We start from the raw sequence: 15,116 nt of genomic DNA on the forward strand, positions 1-15,116 counted from the left end.
GAACTGATCGCGCATTTTTAGTTGGTAAAGGTGGAGTATGTCCCTCGGACCATGAACACGGAAGTAGATTTATTATCCCGGATTGCTTTTTCTTCTTTTCGTACGAGCTCCCGAGAAATCCAAATTGAATCTTTACAGCAGAAGAGTATTGAAGAGGTCGCCGATCAGTTATGTGTGGAGGATGAGCCTAGTTAGGTGGATCCTTTTTTATTATATTTGAGGGAGGAAAAACTTCCTGAGAATGGTTCAGTAGCTCGAGAAGTCAGAAGGAAAGCCCAAAGCTTCATACTAATCAATGGAAAACTTTACAGAAGATCATTCTCACAACCGTTGCTTAAATGTATCAGACCTCGTGAAGCAGACTATATCCTAAGGACGATTTATGAAGGCATATGCAGAAGCCAAATTTGGGCCCGAACCCTCTGCCAGAAAGCTCTTCGGCAAGGGTACTATTGGCCGACGATGGTGAAGTACTCAGAGCAGCTGGTAAGGACCTGCGACAAATGCTAGCGAACCTCCAACTTGGTTCATGTACCGGCTGTCACTCTAGCTCATTTGGCTACGCCTTGCCCCTTTACTCAATGGGGCATCGACATCCTGGGTCCTTTTCCCCCGATGGCTGGTCAAGTTAAATATATCATTGTTGCCATAGACTATTTCACAAAGTGAGTTGAAGCCAAACCAATAACCTACATTACTGCTCGGCGCGTAAAACAATTCCTATGGAAGAATGTGATGTGTCGCTTAGGAATTCCTTGGGTGCTAATCTCTGATAACGACACTCAGTTCACTGATCGATATGTTCAAGAGTGGTGCCAAGAGTTAGGAATAAGGCAGCATTTCACTTCGGTGGCCCATCCGCAAGCCAACGGCCAAATTGAGCTCGCTAACAGAACTTTGCTGCATGGTTTAAAATAACGAGTTGAGATGGCAGCTGGGTGGAAGAATTGTCGAATATTCTATGGTCTTACCGGACCATCATGAAGGCATCTACGGACGAAACTCCTTTCAACCTATGCTATGGTTCAAAAGCATTAATCACAATCAAGATAGGAGTGACTACTCTAAGGGTGGAGCTTTTTAGCCCGGAATCCAACGAGCAGAATCTAAGGGACAACTTAAAGCTCCTTGATAAGCTTCGTGATCAGGTAAAGATTTGGCAGGCTGCCTAAAATCAACGTATTGAAAGATACTACAATCGAAAGGTAAAAGCTCGGAGTTTTCTTCCAGGAGATTGGGGATTACGATGAGCGAATGTCCGAGGGGCCCGAGAAGCGAACAAGTTAACACTGAACTGGGAAGGTCCCTTCAAAGTGGTGGAAGCTCTTAGCCCTGGTGCCCACAAACTCCAGACCGCTGAGGGTGTATCCGTTAAAAACGCTTGGAATGTGCAGAATTTGAGAAAATTTTATCAATAATGTTCTTTATTAATTATGTTTTCTGAAATAAATTTATTTTTCTCTTAAAGCTCCTTACCACGAAAGACCTAGGGGACCACCCCTGTCCAAATTAAAAGAAATTTAAAATGATCAAATGTGATCCTCGGGGGGCCTAAACCCTCGACACAAAGAAAGGATCAGATGTGATCCTTGGGGGGCCCAAATCCCCAACATCAACAAAAAGAGACGATCAAATGTGATCCTCGGGGAACCCGAACCCTCGACACAAAGAAATGATCGGATATGATCATTGGGGGGCCTGAACCCCCGACATCGACAAAAAGAGGGGATCAAATGTGATCCTTGGGGGGCCCGAACCCTTGACAAACACGAAGGGATCATATGTGATCCTCGGGGGGCCCAGAGTCTCCCAAAGCCAAAACTTCCAAAGAAGCAAAAGAAACAAAGGACCAGATCTGATCCCCAAGGAATTTTTAGTCTCTGATAGAAAGGAATGGAAATTAACTATGGAAAGTAGCATTCAAGTAAAGAAAATTTCCCGAGAATAAGCAAACAAATTTTATTGAAGTATCAAGGTCTAAATACAAAGGCCTCTATTCTAAAAAAGATAAAGCTGTCGAGAGGTTGAAGGGGATGGAGTCCACATCTAAGTTCAAGAAGCGCTTTTTCGTGAGTTTCTTCATGTGTTCGAATCCTCCCTGAAGGACTCCCTCTAATTCCGTAGCATAAGCCTCAGAGCTTCAGAAATCCTCTCGACCATTCCGAAAAGCCATGCGGGCATCCTTGAGGGCAGATTGGAGCTGGGTGTGGGTTGTGCGAAGGTCCTCCTTGCATCGAGAATAAGACTCCATCGCTTCGACCTACCCCTTCTTAGCCTATTTCAGTTCTAAGGTAAGTTTCCTTATATTTTCTCGGAGTAGGTCATTGGCGCCCTTCGTGGCATCCAATTCCTCCCCAAACCTAGAGTTAGCTTGGTGAGCCTCTAGCATATTCCTCTGAGCCAGCTCTAGATCCTCGCGAGCCTGAGCTTCGGCTTCATCGACGAGTTTAACTTCTTCTTACGCCAGCTCGACAGACTTGGTGAGAATATGTACACTGTGCTCGAGGTCCGACAGTTTGGAAGAGAGGGACTCAAGCCCTCGAAGCCTCTCAACCTCGGACTCCAAGGAGGCAATATGGGCTTGGAACTCGGATTCTCGTCGGGCGATTGAATCTTGGAAGCCCGGGAGGTTCTGGAAAATAGTAACAAAGTAAGAGTCAAGGCTTACTTGTATGAAAAGAACCCAAGGAAAAAGACAAGTGGTAAAGGATTACCCTTAGAATCTCGATGCAATCATCTGGTTCGCCCACGGCCGGCGAAAAGCTAGAAATGGCCAAGGCCTTGGTAGAGGCCTTGGTTGTTTTGGGAACCAAGGTTGCGGGGGTTGTAGATGGAGAGAGGGCAATTTCTACCTTTCAGCACTTCGTCCAACAAGCCAATATCTCCTTCGTGGACAGCGCGAAAACCTTCTCCAGAGAAGCTTCCCCTGTCATTCCTAGGCGCCCCTCCGGTGACAGAGATGTTAATATCCTCTTAAAGACACAAGGGATAGGAATGCTGGGAAGAGTTGTAAGGGACTGCATACTTGTAGGAAGCTGGTCTCCCTGAGCTTCCACTCGAGCCACCTCAAGTGCCTGGGCAATAGTCTTAGTATTGCCTTTAGAGGGGTCTGGCGTAAGGGCGGGCCCTGTTGCAACCGGTTGTTGCGTGGGTTGGGAATCCTTGTTCTTGGTTTTGGGCCTGGGACCCCGCGAAAGCGCTCTTCAAGCACGCCTTGGCCCTGTCCTTAGAAGCCTCTTGGAAGGTCCGTAGGTCCCCCTCCACCGTTCTCTTTGACCGAGAAAATGCCGAAGGTCCCTTACTCTTGGTATTCTTTGGAGTTTTCTCGGGCGGTGCTGGAAGCCCTTTGATTTGAGAAGGTTTTGAGGCCTTTTCAAGCGTTTTCTTGGTTTTGGCAAGGGCCGAAGGACCCTTGCTCTCGAGGAAGTCCAAGACCATCCCTTTGGAGATAGGAGAATAAGTTATCTCCCAAAGATTTTCAACTGTGAATGAAAAGCAATGAAGATCAATACCCGATAGGAATGAGAAAATAAGGGAGAAAGTGAAGGGCTAGTACTTACAAGTCTCGCCATTTAGGCCCACTTTAGTAAGCGTCAGGTTGGAAAGCCATCCCTCTTCCCAGGTCCGGCTGATACCCATGATCCTACCCGTGGCTTCTTTGATATCCTCGATGTTCGGGCGTTTGCGTTTAGTGTCCAGAGTCCACCCATTGCACATGGACCAAATCTCTTGCGAGGAACCGGATGGTCTAGGGCGGACGAAGACGAAGCGCTCCTTCTAATCGTCTGAGTCTTTTGACACTCCGGATTGCATGAGTGTCGTGGCCTTGATTTCAAGTTCAAGGCGTTCCTTGGATGCAATGAGGTAGCCCTCCTTCATGATTCGGGGTGAAATAGAAATCCAACCTCCCAAATCGCGGTTGGTGGTAAAAAAGTAGTCAAAAAGATCCCCCGAAGGCTCTATCTTACCAAAATCGCAGATAATGATGAAACCGATTAGATACCTCCATTCGAAGGGAGGCAGTTGGGCTGGGACGACGATAAGATGTTGGAGAAGTGACATGACCCTCTCGCGATGGGGCAGCCGAAAACCCTGGTCAAAGGCGCACTTGTAGATACAGAGATGACCAACGACGGGGTGGCATGCTCGGAGATTGGTGTTGAACTCAACCTCCCACTTGTCGGGAATCACATACTTCTCCCAGAACTGTTGGCACACTCCATTTCGCTCATCCATTGGCAGGGAATGGAAGCGACAGGGTGGTTCTCCTACTTAACGAGCTCTACACCGACCGAGTTAAGCCTTCCGAAGCCAGTAATCGCCATCACAGAAAGTCAAGGAGAAGATGAGAAAAGGCAGAGAGAAAGAGAATGCTCGATGGCACAACAATGGACTGAAGAGGGAAAAGAGTCGGAATAAGAAGTAGACAGAAGAATAAGAGACACTTATTTAAACCGTGGGGGTGGAAAATCAAAGGGTGGATAATGATGAGCATTAACTACTCGAAACTCGCGTGGCTCGAAAGATGAAAAGGTTTGGACAACGCCTTGGGAAGGGATATTGCCATCGGAGCAAATCGATAGCCGCGCCCTCCAGACATGCACAAGAAAAGAGGGTACCCTAGCTCTTCGGGCCCCGTAAATATCGACCCTCGGGATAAAAGGGAGCTCGAACCTTCGGAGATTTCATTACTCCTAGAGCCATTTAAGCTAAAAGGCTCGAGGAGTGGGGGGGGAGGGGGGGCAAGTGATAAGGGAAAATACCCTTAGGTTCATAATTACTCCAATACCCCAGAAATATAGCCATTGGCAGCAATGCCACATCCGCCAAAGAGATACTCCACTAACATCATTCTGCTCGGGTCTAGAGGGGACACGTGGAAGATGCGTATCACCACACTAGCTGGCCTGTTACTTGATGAAGATTCTCCGGGTTCCTTGAGATCGATCATCCTACCGAGGATCATGAAGATAGGAACTACCCCAAACTCCTCGAAGGCAGTTGCGATTATGGAATTCATATCAGTAGGATCCCGAGAAGAACGGGATAAAGATCCCGGTGATTTGAAAAGAATCCTCACCTCAACAAGAGGATAAGAGGGGGAAGGCTAGAATGTAATACCCGAGAATGATTTGAGGTCATAAATAATATTTGATGAAGGGCATAAATGGACTTTGTGGAAAATAAGACTATAGGGTACACTAACGCAACTTTGGACGATCGAATTAGTCAGAGGGAGTACCCTGGACCCTAGATAGCCAAGGAAAATGGTATAGTATCGACAAGTAATACGAGTTATGATTTTAGGCATCAAAAGAAGTTGGATCGGGAACGGTTCCCGGTACAGCTAAAAAAAGGCAATTGTGATTTAGGCTGAAATACCGAATTATCGTACGGGGCATCCGGGAAGTCAATGGAACCCCAAGGAAGTTCATATTTGGCATATAGAGTAACCCTTCAGTAGTTTTTGGAAGAAACAAAAGGGTTTGTAGCTAAAACGAAGATTCGGGCCTAAGTGCAGTTTTTTCGAAATTGACGGAGGGAGATCGAAACGATATTTTTTTGGAATTTTAAAGAGAGTGTTTTGAGATATTTCAAAGGGTTATAAAGGTCTTTAAAGAGAAGTTCAGTTTTTGAGCCGGGGGCAAAATCGTAATTTTTGAGGTTGGGGGTAAAAGTGTAATTTACCGAAAAATTAGGGGCATTAGCGCAATTAGTCCATTTTTCAGGGACTAAAATGCAATTAAAAATTAGCCCGGGGACCATGTTGAAAAGGGTCTAAGTGCAATTATCCAAAAGTTCGGGCCAAAGTGTAATTCTTGAAATCTTTTTACTATGGGCATTTGGGAGATTCAGGAAAAAACTTCATAAATGACTTTAGAGATAAGGATGAAGTCTCATGATGACGTTAGAGATAAGATGAAGACTCATGATGACTTTAAGGATAAGATTTGTATAAGATTTGATTGGATAAGAAAAGATTTGATTTGGATAACAATGATTGCAGAAGATCTTACAAGATTTTGGAATGATTATATAAAAGATATTAGAAGATTTGGAATGATTATAGAAGATTTACAATGATTGCAGAGAATCTTAGAAGATTTTGGAATGATTACAAAAGATATTAGAAGATTTGGAATGATTATAAAAGATTTACAATGATTGCAGAGAATCTTAGAAGATTTTGGAATGATTACAAAAGATATTAAAAGATTTGGAATGATTATAGAAGATTTACAATGATTGCAGAGAATCTTAGAAGATTTTGGAATGATTGCAAAAGATATCAAAAGATTTGGAATGATTATAGAAAATATTAGAAGATTTGGAATGATTGGAAAAGATTTTGAAAGATTTGAAATGATTGCAGAATATATATTTCTTGGTGGCTAAGTTTCCTAAACATATAAATAGGGGCTCAAGGCTAGGGATTCTCTCATTCGAAATTGTGATACATTTGTGCTAGACGAGAGTGCTTCGGGTTTAGTGGATAGAGGGTTTTTAAAGCATACGCGAGGCATCACACGCGTAGAGCACTTAGGCAGCGCGTGAGGACCTGTAAGGAGGTGGTTTGGTTAAAAGACTTGAGGAGTTGCACGAAAATTGAGGTTGGGCACAAGATTCGAGGTGTTCTGAGTTTCGTTCAAGGTGAGTTGTTCGCTACCAAAATTTGGCTTTCTTGTGAGTGGTTTTCCTCCAAAACTTGATTTATTGTGCTTGTTCTATCTGAACATATGGTGATTTCATGCAAAATGGTTTTATGCATTAAAATGGTAACCGGTGACGGTTGGATTTATGAGGGAGGTTTGTCCCTAAACGTTTTGAACTGTGCATTGCATTTTATAAATGTTGTTTATACGATGCATTGAATTGTGAATTGTGAATTGTTGCATTGTCTTGAGTTTTATGTGTACGTATGGAATGTCAGCCTCGGATGTTGTCTGGATAGTGTAGCCATAATTCTCCAAGGGCGTGACGGAATAATAGGGGTATCTGATGCTGGTGTGCATGTCAGGATAGCCGCCTTGGTTTCCGTGCCAGACCATTTGGTCAGGGAAGTTGCACTAGGACGACTAGGTGGTCCATACTGTGTTGTTCATGTGGGATGTCAGCCTAGGATGTTGTCTGGATAGTGTAGCCGTAATTCTCCAAGGGCGTGACGGAATAATAGGGGTATCTGATGCTAGGTGTGCATGTCAGGATAGCCGCCTTGATTTCCGTGCCAGGCCATTTGGCCAGGGAAGTTGCACTAGGACGACTAGGTGGTCCATGTGAAATTTTAGAGTTGGGATTGTATGGTGGTTCCTGGATGCTTAAGGTGGGAACGTATTCTGGTGCGATGCGTTGGCAGCCCCATTTAAGCTAGAATCGCGTCGCGTCGTCGTGTCGTCGAGTCGGTGTGGTGGCATAGCTTTTAGAGAGATTGCTCTTTCCCCATGGTAGGGTTAAGCGCGTGGGAATTCTCTTGAGCTAGGGCTTACCGGGTATATTGGTTTATTTCATGTCTTGCATTATTCATGAAAAATGTGTTTTGAACTCTCACTTAGATGATTCATCATCTAATTTGGACTTTGTCCCTGGAATATTCAAACGTTCCAGGTGAAGGCAGCGGTGCGAAAGGGAAAGGAATCGTCGAGGAGTGACGGCGATTAGCGGATAGTTTACATTATGTCTTTTCAGTTATGTTATTTACTTTTGAAAACGTCATGTAAACGTTGGTGCAACTTTATATATAAATAAAGTGGTTTTGGTTATGACCTGTTGAGGTTTCGATCTAGCTTCCGCATTTGTGTTGGTGAACCTGTCTTGGTTTATTAATGGTTCATAGTTGATATACTGAGAAGGTGTAACGGGATCTTCGGGGAATGGTTTGTGTGATGGGTTTTTGTTTGAAAAAAAAAATTTATCCCCGGAATCTTACGTTACGTTAACGCTCCCGGGAATTGGGGTGTTACATAGAAGGAGGTAAGGGATCGAACTCTTTCTTTCTGAAAAAGTTCTGAATTGCATATCTTAAATTTGTTTTTGATCAGGTAATCTGATTGAACCGTTAGAGTAAAACCGGGAGAGCAAGTCCCCGCCTCCATTGCAGGTACTCTATCTGAGGTAGAAGAAGATGATCGGCCACCGCATCATCATATATAAACACTGTCTGAAAGAGCATTAAGGATGTGACCACGGCACAGGAAATCATTATCTTTTTGTTTCTTTTGGTTTTTGCAGTTCTTGTTTGCGTTCATCTAAATCTTCATCTCCATCTTTTGGAATCAGTGTGAGATCATCACTCAGCATGTAGGACAATTTTATGGCTGTCAAGAAAAATAAAACTTTCTCTTGCCAGCATGTGAAGTTATATCCATCAAAACGATCAAGGCGAATCAAGTCCTGATTCATGACTTGAATGGAAGGTGCCAAGGATTCATTCAACGTCAAATCTTTGAACGATAACATCTTTTAAAACTATTGGGAAAATGGGGTTAATATATCAAAGATTCAATGACTCCAAGGCACGTAACGATGCTATCTTTTAAGAGATGTTTCTCCCCGTATCTATATTGTCACTAACGGGCTTAGAGAAAATCTCTCTCAAGATATAATGGAGTTCTACATTTGATTCAAACCGTGATGAGTTCGATCAAGCTGAAGAGAAACTTGGTTATAGGAAATCTAATGATGCCGAATGAATGAATGGGATATGAGACATTTTTGGAACATTGCAAACGACAGAAATAAATAAATTATATAGAGGATATATGTCTATTTGGAAGAGGTGTATCTCTCCAATCATAAAAAAAAAAAAAATATGTCTGGTTAATTCGAAACATCACAACCTTTAGACATAACCTGTTAGTAATTAATTAATTACTAACCAATCCTCATATCTAAATTATGTTTACCTTTTGGGGGTGTTGCCCCCTCAACCCCTGTCGCGAAGCAGCAAACACAAATCAAGGCGACAGTCATGTGCAAAGATAAACATGGAAATAAATATGAAAAAATATCTAACACATGATATTTAAGAAAGCAAACTAAATGGCAGTAAGGCGCGACAAACACAAAATATATACACTAAGTGATGGAAAGGGGTGGACATAAACATGTTAAATTAATAAATAAATTTGAGGAGAAGGCAAAAGATTGTCTCTTCGTTGGGATGTGTCCTCTGGAATTGTGTTAGATGTCGTTTCTGAATTGTTGCCAAGCAGCATATATATTCTTGTTCTGTTCCAATTCCAATTTGAGCTGGTTCCTTATTGTCAATTGATGACCGGCACGTACGTCTTTGAGACATATATTAGTTTACCCCCTATAGGCTTGAAGCACTGTTAGCTCAAGGCATTTGCATTTGTTCATTTCTGGCCAAAATGCAGTCCTGATTGGATTGGTTTTGTAGTTTCTGGGGACTGGAGGATTGAGAATTGATCCGGCTTCACCTAAATGTATGCATATATGAGGTGACAAACTTGCATGTCAACTAATTACTGTTCATGTTTGTTTGATTGAAGTTGGTAAGAAATTTCTTTCTTCCTTTTGTCTTCTACCCAGAGCAGCACATATATATATATATGGATATGATTTGACTCCTTCCCAAGATGGGATAGAATCAAAAGCACAATTTTCACCAATTAACCACGTCAGACATGGTGCAAGATTTCGAAGAAGAAGACTTGATTCAATCCAATGGGACTCACAATTTTGAGAATTCCACTCCCCCCACCACATCAAAGACCAAAAGAAAAAGGAATCAGCCAGGCAATCCAGGCAACTAGAACAAGCAAACATTTAAAATACTTGCATTTACATGCTATATGTTGTACTTGTGCCTTAAACTGCTCTGTTTTATTACATTACATGCGTGTATATGCTTTACAGACCCAGATGCAGAGGTTGTGGCCCTGTCACCAAGGACTCTGATGGCCACAAACAGGTACATTTGTGAGGTTTGTCACAAAGGGTTCCAGAGAGACCAGAACCTTCAGCTCCATAGGAGAGGCCACAACCTGCCATGGAAGCTGAAGCAACGGCCCAGCAGCAGCACGAGCCAACAAGTAAATAAGAGGGTTTTCATATGCCCTGTGCCAAACTGCTTGCACCATCACCCCAGCAGGGCTCTGGGTGACTTGACCGGCATCAAGAAGCACTTCTGCCGCAAGCACGGCGACAAGAAGTGGAAATGCGACAAGTGCTCCAAGCGCTACGCCGTCCAGTCCGACTGGAAGGCCCACCTCAAGATCTGTGGCACTCGAGAATATCGATGCGACTGTGGCACCATTTTCTCTAGGTCGAGTCAACAATAATATCTCTCCATCTATTCACAAATTAATTATTATGGTGGTACGTAGGGAAATTTCAAATGATATCATTTTAAGTTCCGATAATTTTTTGCTGCGTACAGAAAAGACAGCTTTGTCACACACAGAGCCTTCTGCGACGCACTGGCGGGGGGAATTCACAAGACAAATCAAGCTCAAGAGCTCCTCGTCTCGTCCATGTCAACCCCGCCTGCTGCCTGCGATTCCTGCACAAACACAAATCCCTTCATGAATTTGTCGATTTCGAGCGACAACACTAGTCCATCAATGTTATCATCAGTCGCCTGCAGCGCCGACGGGGCCATGCTATACAGCGACTCAAATCCAAATTTCAATATAAGAACAGGGCTGGCCTGCTTTGGCTCCACCTACACTACTTCAGCCACTGCCTTGCTACAGAAAGCCGCAGAAGTGGGTGCAAAAATGAGTACTGACAGTTCACTCAACTCTATCCTGATGAGCAGATTTACGGCCGGCGGCTACTCCAGCTCTACCGGCAGCATGAACATGTCGGGATCGGCGGCGCCGGAGGCTTCTTCCTCCGCTGGTGTATATGCAGCAAATAATAACAATCATATTGCAGAATTAATATTTCATCAGAAGAATACACAAGGGGGAGATCCGCCGAGAGGCAGGAGTAGTAGTTATTCTGGATATGAAAATGGTAGTTTGTGTGACCCTAGTTCCCTTCTCATGATGCAGCCATCAGAATCAAATGGTATTCGTAACATTTCATGGGACCGACAGCCAACAGTAAGACTGAGGCAAGAAGGTGGAAGATCATTGGCTGCTACTGTTGACTTCTTGGGAATAGAGCCGCCGCCGCCGCCGAGTTTCAGCCCGATGAGAAGAAGCAACGACGGCGACGTAATGGGGGAGCTGGAATATTCACCCAGCTGGTAATCAAACCCGTCCAGCAGGCTAATTGTGCCTTCTCTTTCTTTTTTGTTTTCTTTTTCTTTCTTATGTTTTCCCGAGCAAGAGTAACCATTCGATTTATCTTCTTTCAAGAATTGAATCTTCAGACTTCCTTTTCCCATAAGGATTTTCCATTTCATATTCTTTCTTCCGTAAATAACATTAATATACTCAAACACATATGTTTTATTTACCAATTTGAGTTGAGTTTTATTTACAAAAAGATTATCAAACTTCACTTTGTAGCCACAATATAACTAAATTTTAATTTAATATATAATTTTATAAATAAGGTCAATTGTTGTTAAAAGAACCTAACGAAATGCTAACATTTTTATATTTTAGTACAAAGTTCAATAATTTTTTTGTACTTTAGAAAAAAGTTCAGTAACCTTTTGTACTTTTATGCAAAGTTCAGTGATCATTTGTGTTATTCAACCGTCTATGTTGTTAGCCACGCCAACATCTTGTTAGATTTTTTTAACGGTAATTGAAAATAGTTATGAAATTGTATATTAAATTAGAGTTCGGTAACCTGTTGGTTATAAATTAAAATTTAATAATATTTTTATATTTTAATATAAACTTCAATGATTATTTATGTATTTAACTATTAAATAAATGATTAATATAAACGTATGAGGGGTAAAACTATAATATAATATTTGGCTTAGTAACTCTTCACCTCAATTTCACTAACTTGGATGGGTTGGATTTGAGCTCCTAATCTCACCTTAACTGGATTGAGTTGATAAAATTGTGATATTATCAAACACAACTTCTTGTACTTGCTCTCAAACTCACCTCACCTCTAAAATCAATCCCAAATAGGCCCATAGTAATTAAAAGTTAGCAAACTCAAATTCTGACCTTATATATAATATATTTTATCAAAACATTTTATAATTTAAAAGAAAAAGTAAGCTATACAAGCACTTGATGATTTGGTGCAATTTTGATGATTGCACAATCTATCTATCTATTTTACTTAATACTAAAGCAGTTTCACCTTGAAGCATATATAGGACAACCGTTTTTTCACTCAGATGTCTCCTAATATAATGCCAACAACTTGCTTCTTCATGTCACGTGCCCTACTGCTTGTGTGTGGAATTGTTATCGGGTTTAGCCTCTTTATATTCTGTCGACCATTAAAACCATGCAAAGCAAAGCCATAGATCGATGAACCTGCCTTTTCATCTTCTTGAACCTACCTACTGGAAACCCCATTCTCAATACAAATTTTATTTTTCCCTTCCGAATGAACTCTTCATCTCTCTCCCTCTCTCTCCATCTTTTTCTTCCCAGCTAAACTCTCTCCATAAACGACTTCACCAAATGCAAGAAATCCATGAAGCTCTCCGATGAGTGCTGTCTGCTGCTCCTATATATCGTTGCCTTACAATGTGCCATTCGTCTCTCCCCCGCTAGTCCCCTACTCCCTCCTTAGTCTGCCGCTCAACCACAGCAAAACCTTCACTGCTAGCATCTCAATTGTTTAGTCGACGAGAGGGAGAAGACCCAGATGCTATAATCTCCGTCATGGAGCAGATAAAGCGGCAATGGACCTGTTAATTCATTGTCTGCTTCATCAAGTTAGAATCTAATGTACTAGCTAAAAGTAATTTCATTCACATTCAACACCGAGTCAAGTCTCGAGAGTTTATGGTATTTATGTTGGGTGGGCTACATATCGATATATTGGTATTTTGATTCTCGATTCATTGTTTCTATTAATTTTACTTCTTAATGTTTCATCTACAGATGCATTCATTCATTTATTTTGGATTTGATGGTTTCTGATTTATTGCCAGTTCTTTACGAATTCTAGGGGGGTTTGTGGTTCGGTCCGACTGATTTTGAGTCGGTTTAATGTGCTGAACCACAAGCTCAATTTTTTATTCAATCAAACAAATGTTTGATTTGGTGCAGAAAACCGAACCGAACTGCAAACCGCACTACATTTTGCGGTTCGGTGCGGTTTCAGAAATAATCAACAGTGAGAGAGAGAGAGAGCAGACTGGCGATCGGAATGGAGAGAAAGAGGGTACTGGATTGTCACTCCTATGTCTGTGGAATTACTAAATAAATTCATCAACCAGCATCTCTTCCTTCTCCCCATATGCACTTACATGATTCATTAATTAGAAATGATATATAATTCCAAACGGTAAAAAATGGGAAGTGATCTAGAAAACGGTTTGAAGATGCTCGACAATGCTCTTGTCAAGTTGGAATGCTTTGGACAGAATATCAGCAGTCACATGAGGGTTGGATTCTAAAACGGCGCCGCTCGCAGTTACAAGGCCAGGACTTTGGCTGCTTAAACTGGCGACGGCGACGGCGACGGCGTTGCCATACCCGACGTTTCTCTGGAAGTGAGTAAGTCCTACTGGGAAGACGAAGACATCGCCCTTCTTAAGCACCTTCGAGATGAGGCGGCTGTCGTGGTTGGAGTTGACGAAGCCGGCTTCAACGATGCCTTCCAGCACTGTCAAGATCTCGATGGCGCGAGGGAAAAGGGAGAGAAAGAGGGTGCGGCAGGCGTGGGTGGGTGCAAATGGCTTAGGGTTGGGGTTTGGTTGGGAGGAATGGGGAGAGAGGAAGAGGGTCCGCCTGCCTTGGTTTTATATTTATAATATAAAAATTATATATATATTTTAAATTACATATCATATATGCGGGCGATTCGGTTTTGAACTGAACTATCGGTCTATCAAATCGTGAACCGCGTGGTTTGATAGTTTTTCAAATCAAATCGGACCGTCAGTTCAAAAAAACAAGCTTATTTGGCCGAAAATTGCAGTCTAGTGATTTTTTTGTTGATTATTTTTTGATATTACTGGTGTGTTGTCTCTCAAATACAATAATAAAATTTATAACAAGAAATTTGTCTTTAAACTCTAAGAATTTTGCAAAATAAAAAATAATTAGAGGGCACAAAAACACTCAATACTCAAGTCAAATTTAAAAAAAAAATTACAAAACTATCTTGCTAAAGAATGAATTTTTTTTTATTTATAATTGAAATAAAAGAGTGTCTTACATAAAAAGAATAAATTCTTCTTTATTTTATAGTTGAAATAGGTGAGAAGCGATAAGAATTCTTCACTTTTTAGAAGACAAGAATCACATTTATCTCTATCCATTACACAATTTTTAAAGAAGATTTCAAATGAATATTTACATGTTTCTGTCATGAAAATATCCTACAAAAGACTCTTCAGAAGACCTTGTAGACTCTCCAAGAACTTCTTGGTCCTACCTCATATGACTCCACTGGGTGGGGCTCCCTAGGACCCTTGATCTGAGAGGGTGTTTTGTGACTTTCTTTTTTCTTAACCCCAAGGGTGGACCCAACCCATGTGCAGGGTGGGCTGGAGCGGCCCCAATTTTGTTTAAAAAGTAAATTTTTTAGTATTAAAAAAAGAATTTTTTTACCCAACCCACCCCCAATCAACTAGCCTAAATATTTTTTTTTCAAAATTTCCAACCAACTAGCCCAAATATATTATAAGCCCAAGCCCAAATACATTATTAACCCAAACCTAAAATCCCTAATCTTATAAACTAAGCTATTGCTTCAAGTTGGCTCCTGCGGCACAACGGCGATCTTCATCTTCTTCTTCAATCTTGCCTCAAAAGTTAACAATCAGCTTTAGCTTTCTACTTTTACTTTTTTCAGAATCAAAATTTCTCAAGTAAGCCATCTACTATATCTATTTCTTCTATTTATATATTTCAAAATCTATTTTTTATACTTTTTCAATCTACTTTGTTGCTTCTGAGTTCCCACGCTGGCAGCCTGCATCATTGAAGGGGGGTTTTTCTGGGGATAGCTAGTGGCCATCCCATGCTGGGTTGGGGCGAACGGCTGCTGCT

General features: G+C 41.8%; 1 protein-coding gene across 1 annotated transcript; it reads left to right on the forward strand.

Moving 5' to 3' along the window:
- The first annotated feature begins 9,644 nt into the window (after nucleotides 1-9,644).
- LOC127796830 (protein indeterminate-domain 12-like) lies at nucleotides 9,645-11,219 on the forward strand. Its single transcript, XM_052329234.1, has 3 exons — nucleotides 9,645-9,765; nucleotides 9,877-10,285; nucleotides 10,400-11,219. Exons 1-3 carry the CDS (start codon nucleotides 9,645-9,647, stop codon nucleotides 11,217-11,219), a joined length of 1,350 nt encoding a protein of 449 aa, XP_052185194.1.
- The last annotated feature ends 3,897 nt before the right edge of the window (nucleotides 11,220-15,116 follow it).

Source organism: Diospyros lotus, chromosome 3 (assembly GCF_014633365.1).
Source record: "Diospyros lotus cultivar Yz01 chromosome 3, ASM1463336v1, whole genome shotgun sequence".
In the NCBI taxonomy this organism is placed as follows: Eukaryota; Viridiplantae; Streptophyta; class Magnoliopsida; order Ericales; family Ebenaceae; genus Diospyros; species Diospyros lotus.

Coding starts and splice junctions, on each gene's coding strand:
- LOC127796830 (XM_052329234.1), top strand. CDS start 9,645: ATGGTGCAAGATTTCGAAGAAGAAGACTTGATTCAATCCAATGGGACT. Junction 9,766..9,876: donor GAATCAGCCAGGCAATCCAG/GCAACTAGAACA, acceptor TATGCTTTACAG/ACCCAGATGCAGAGGTTGTG. Junction 10,286..10,399: donor TGTGGCACCATTTTCTCTAG/GTCGAGTCAACA, acceptor TGCTGCGTACAG/AAAAGACAGCTTTGTCACAC.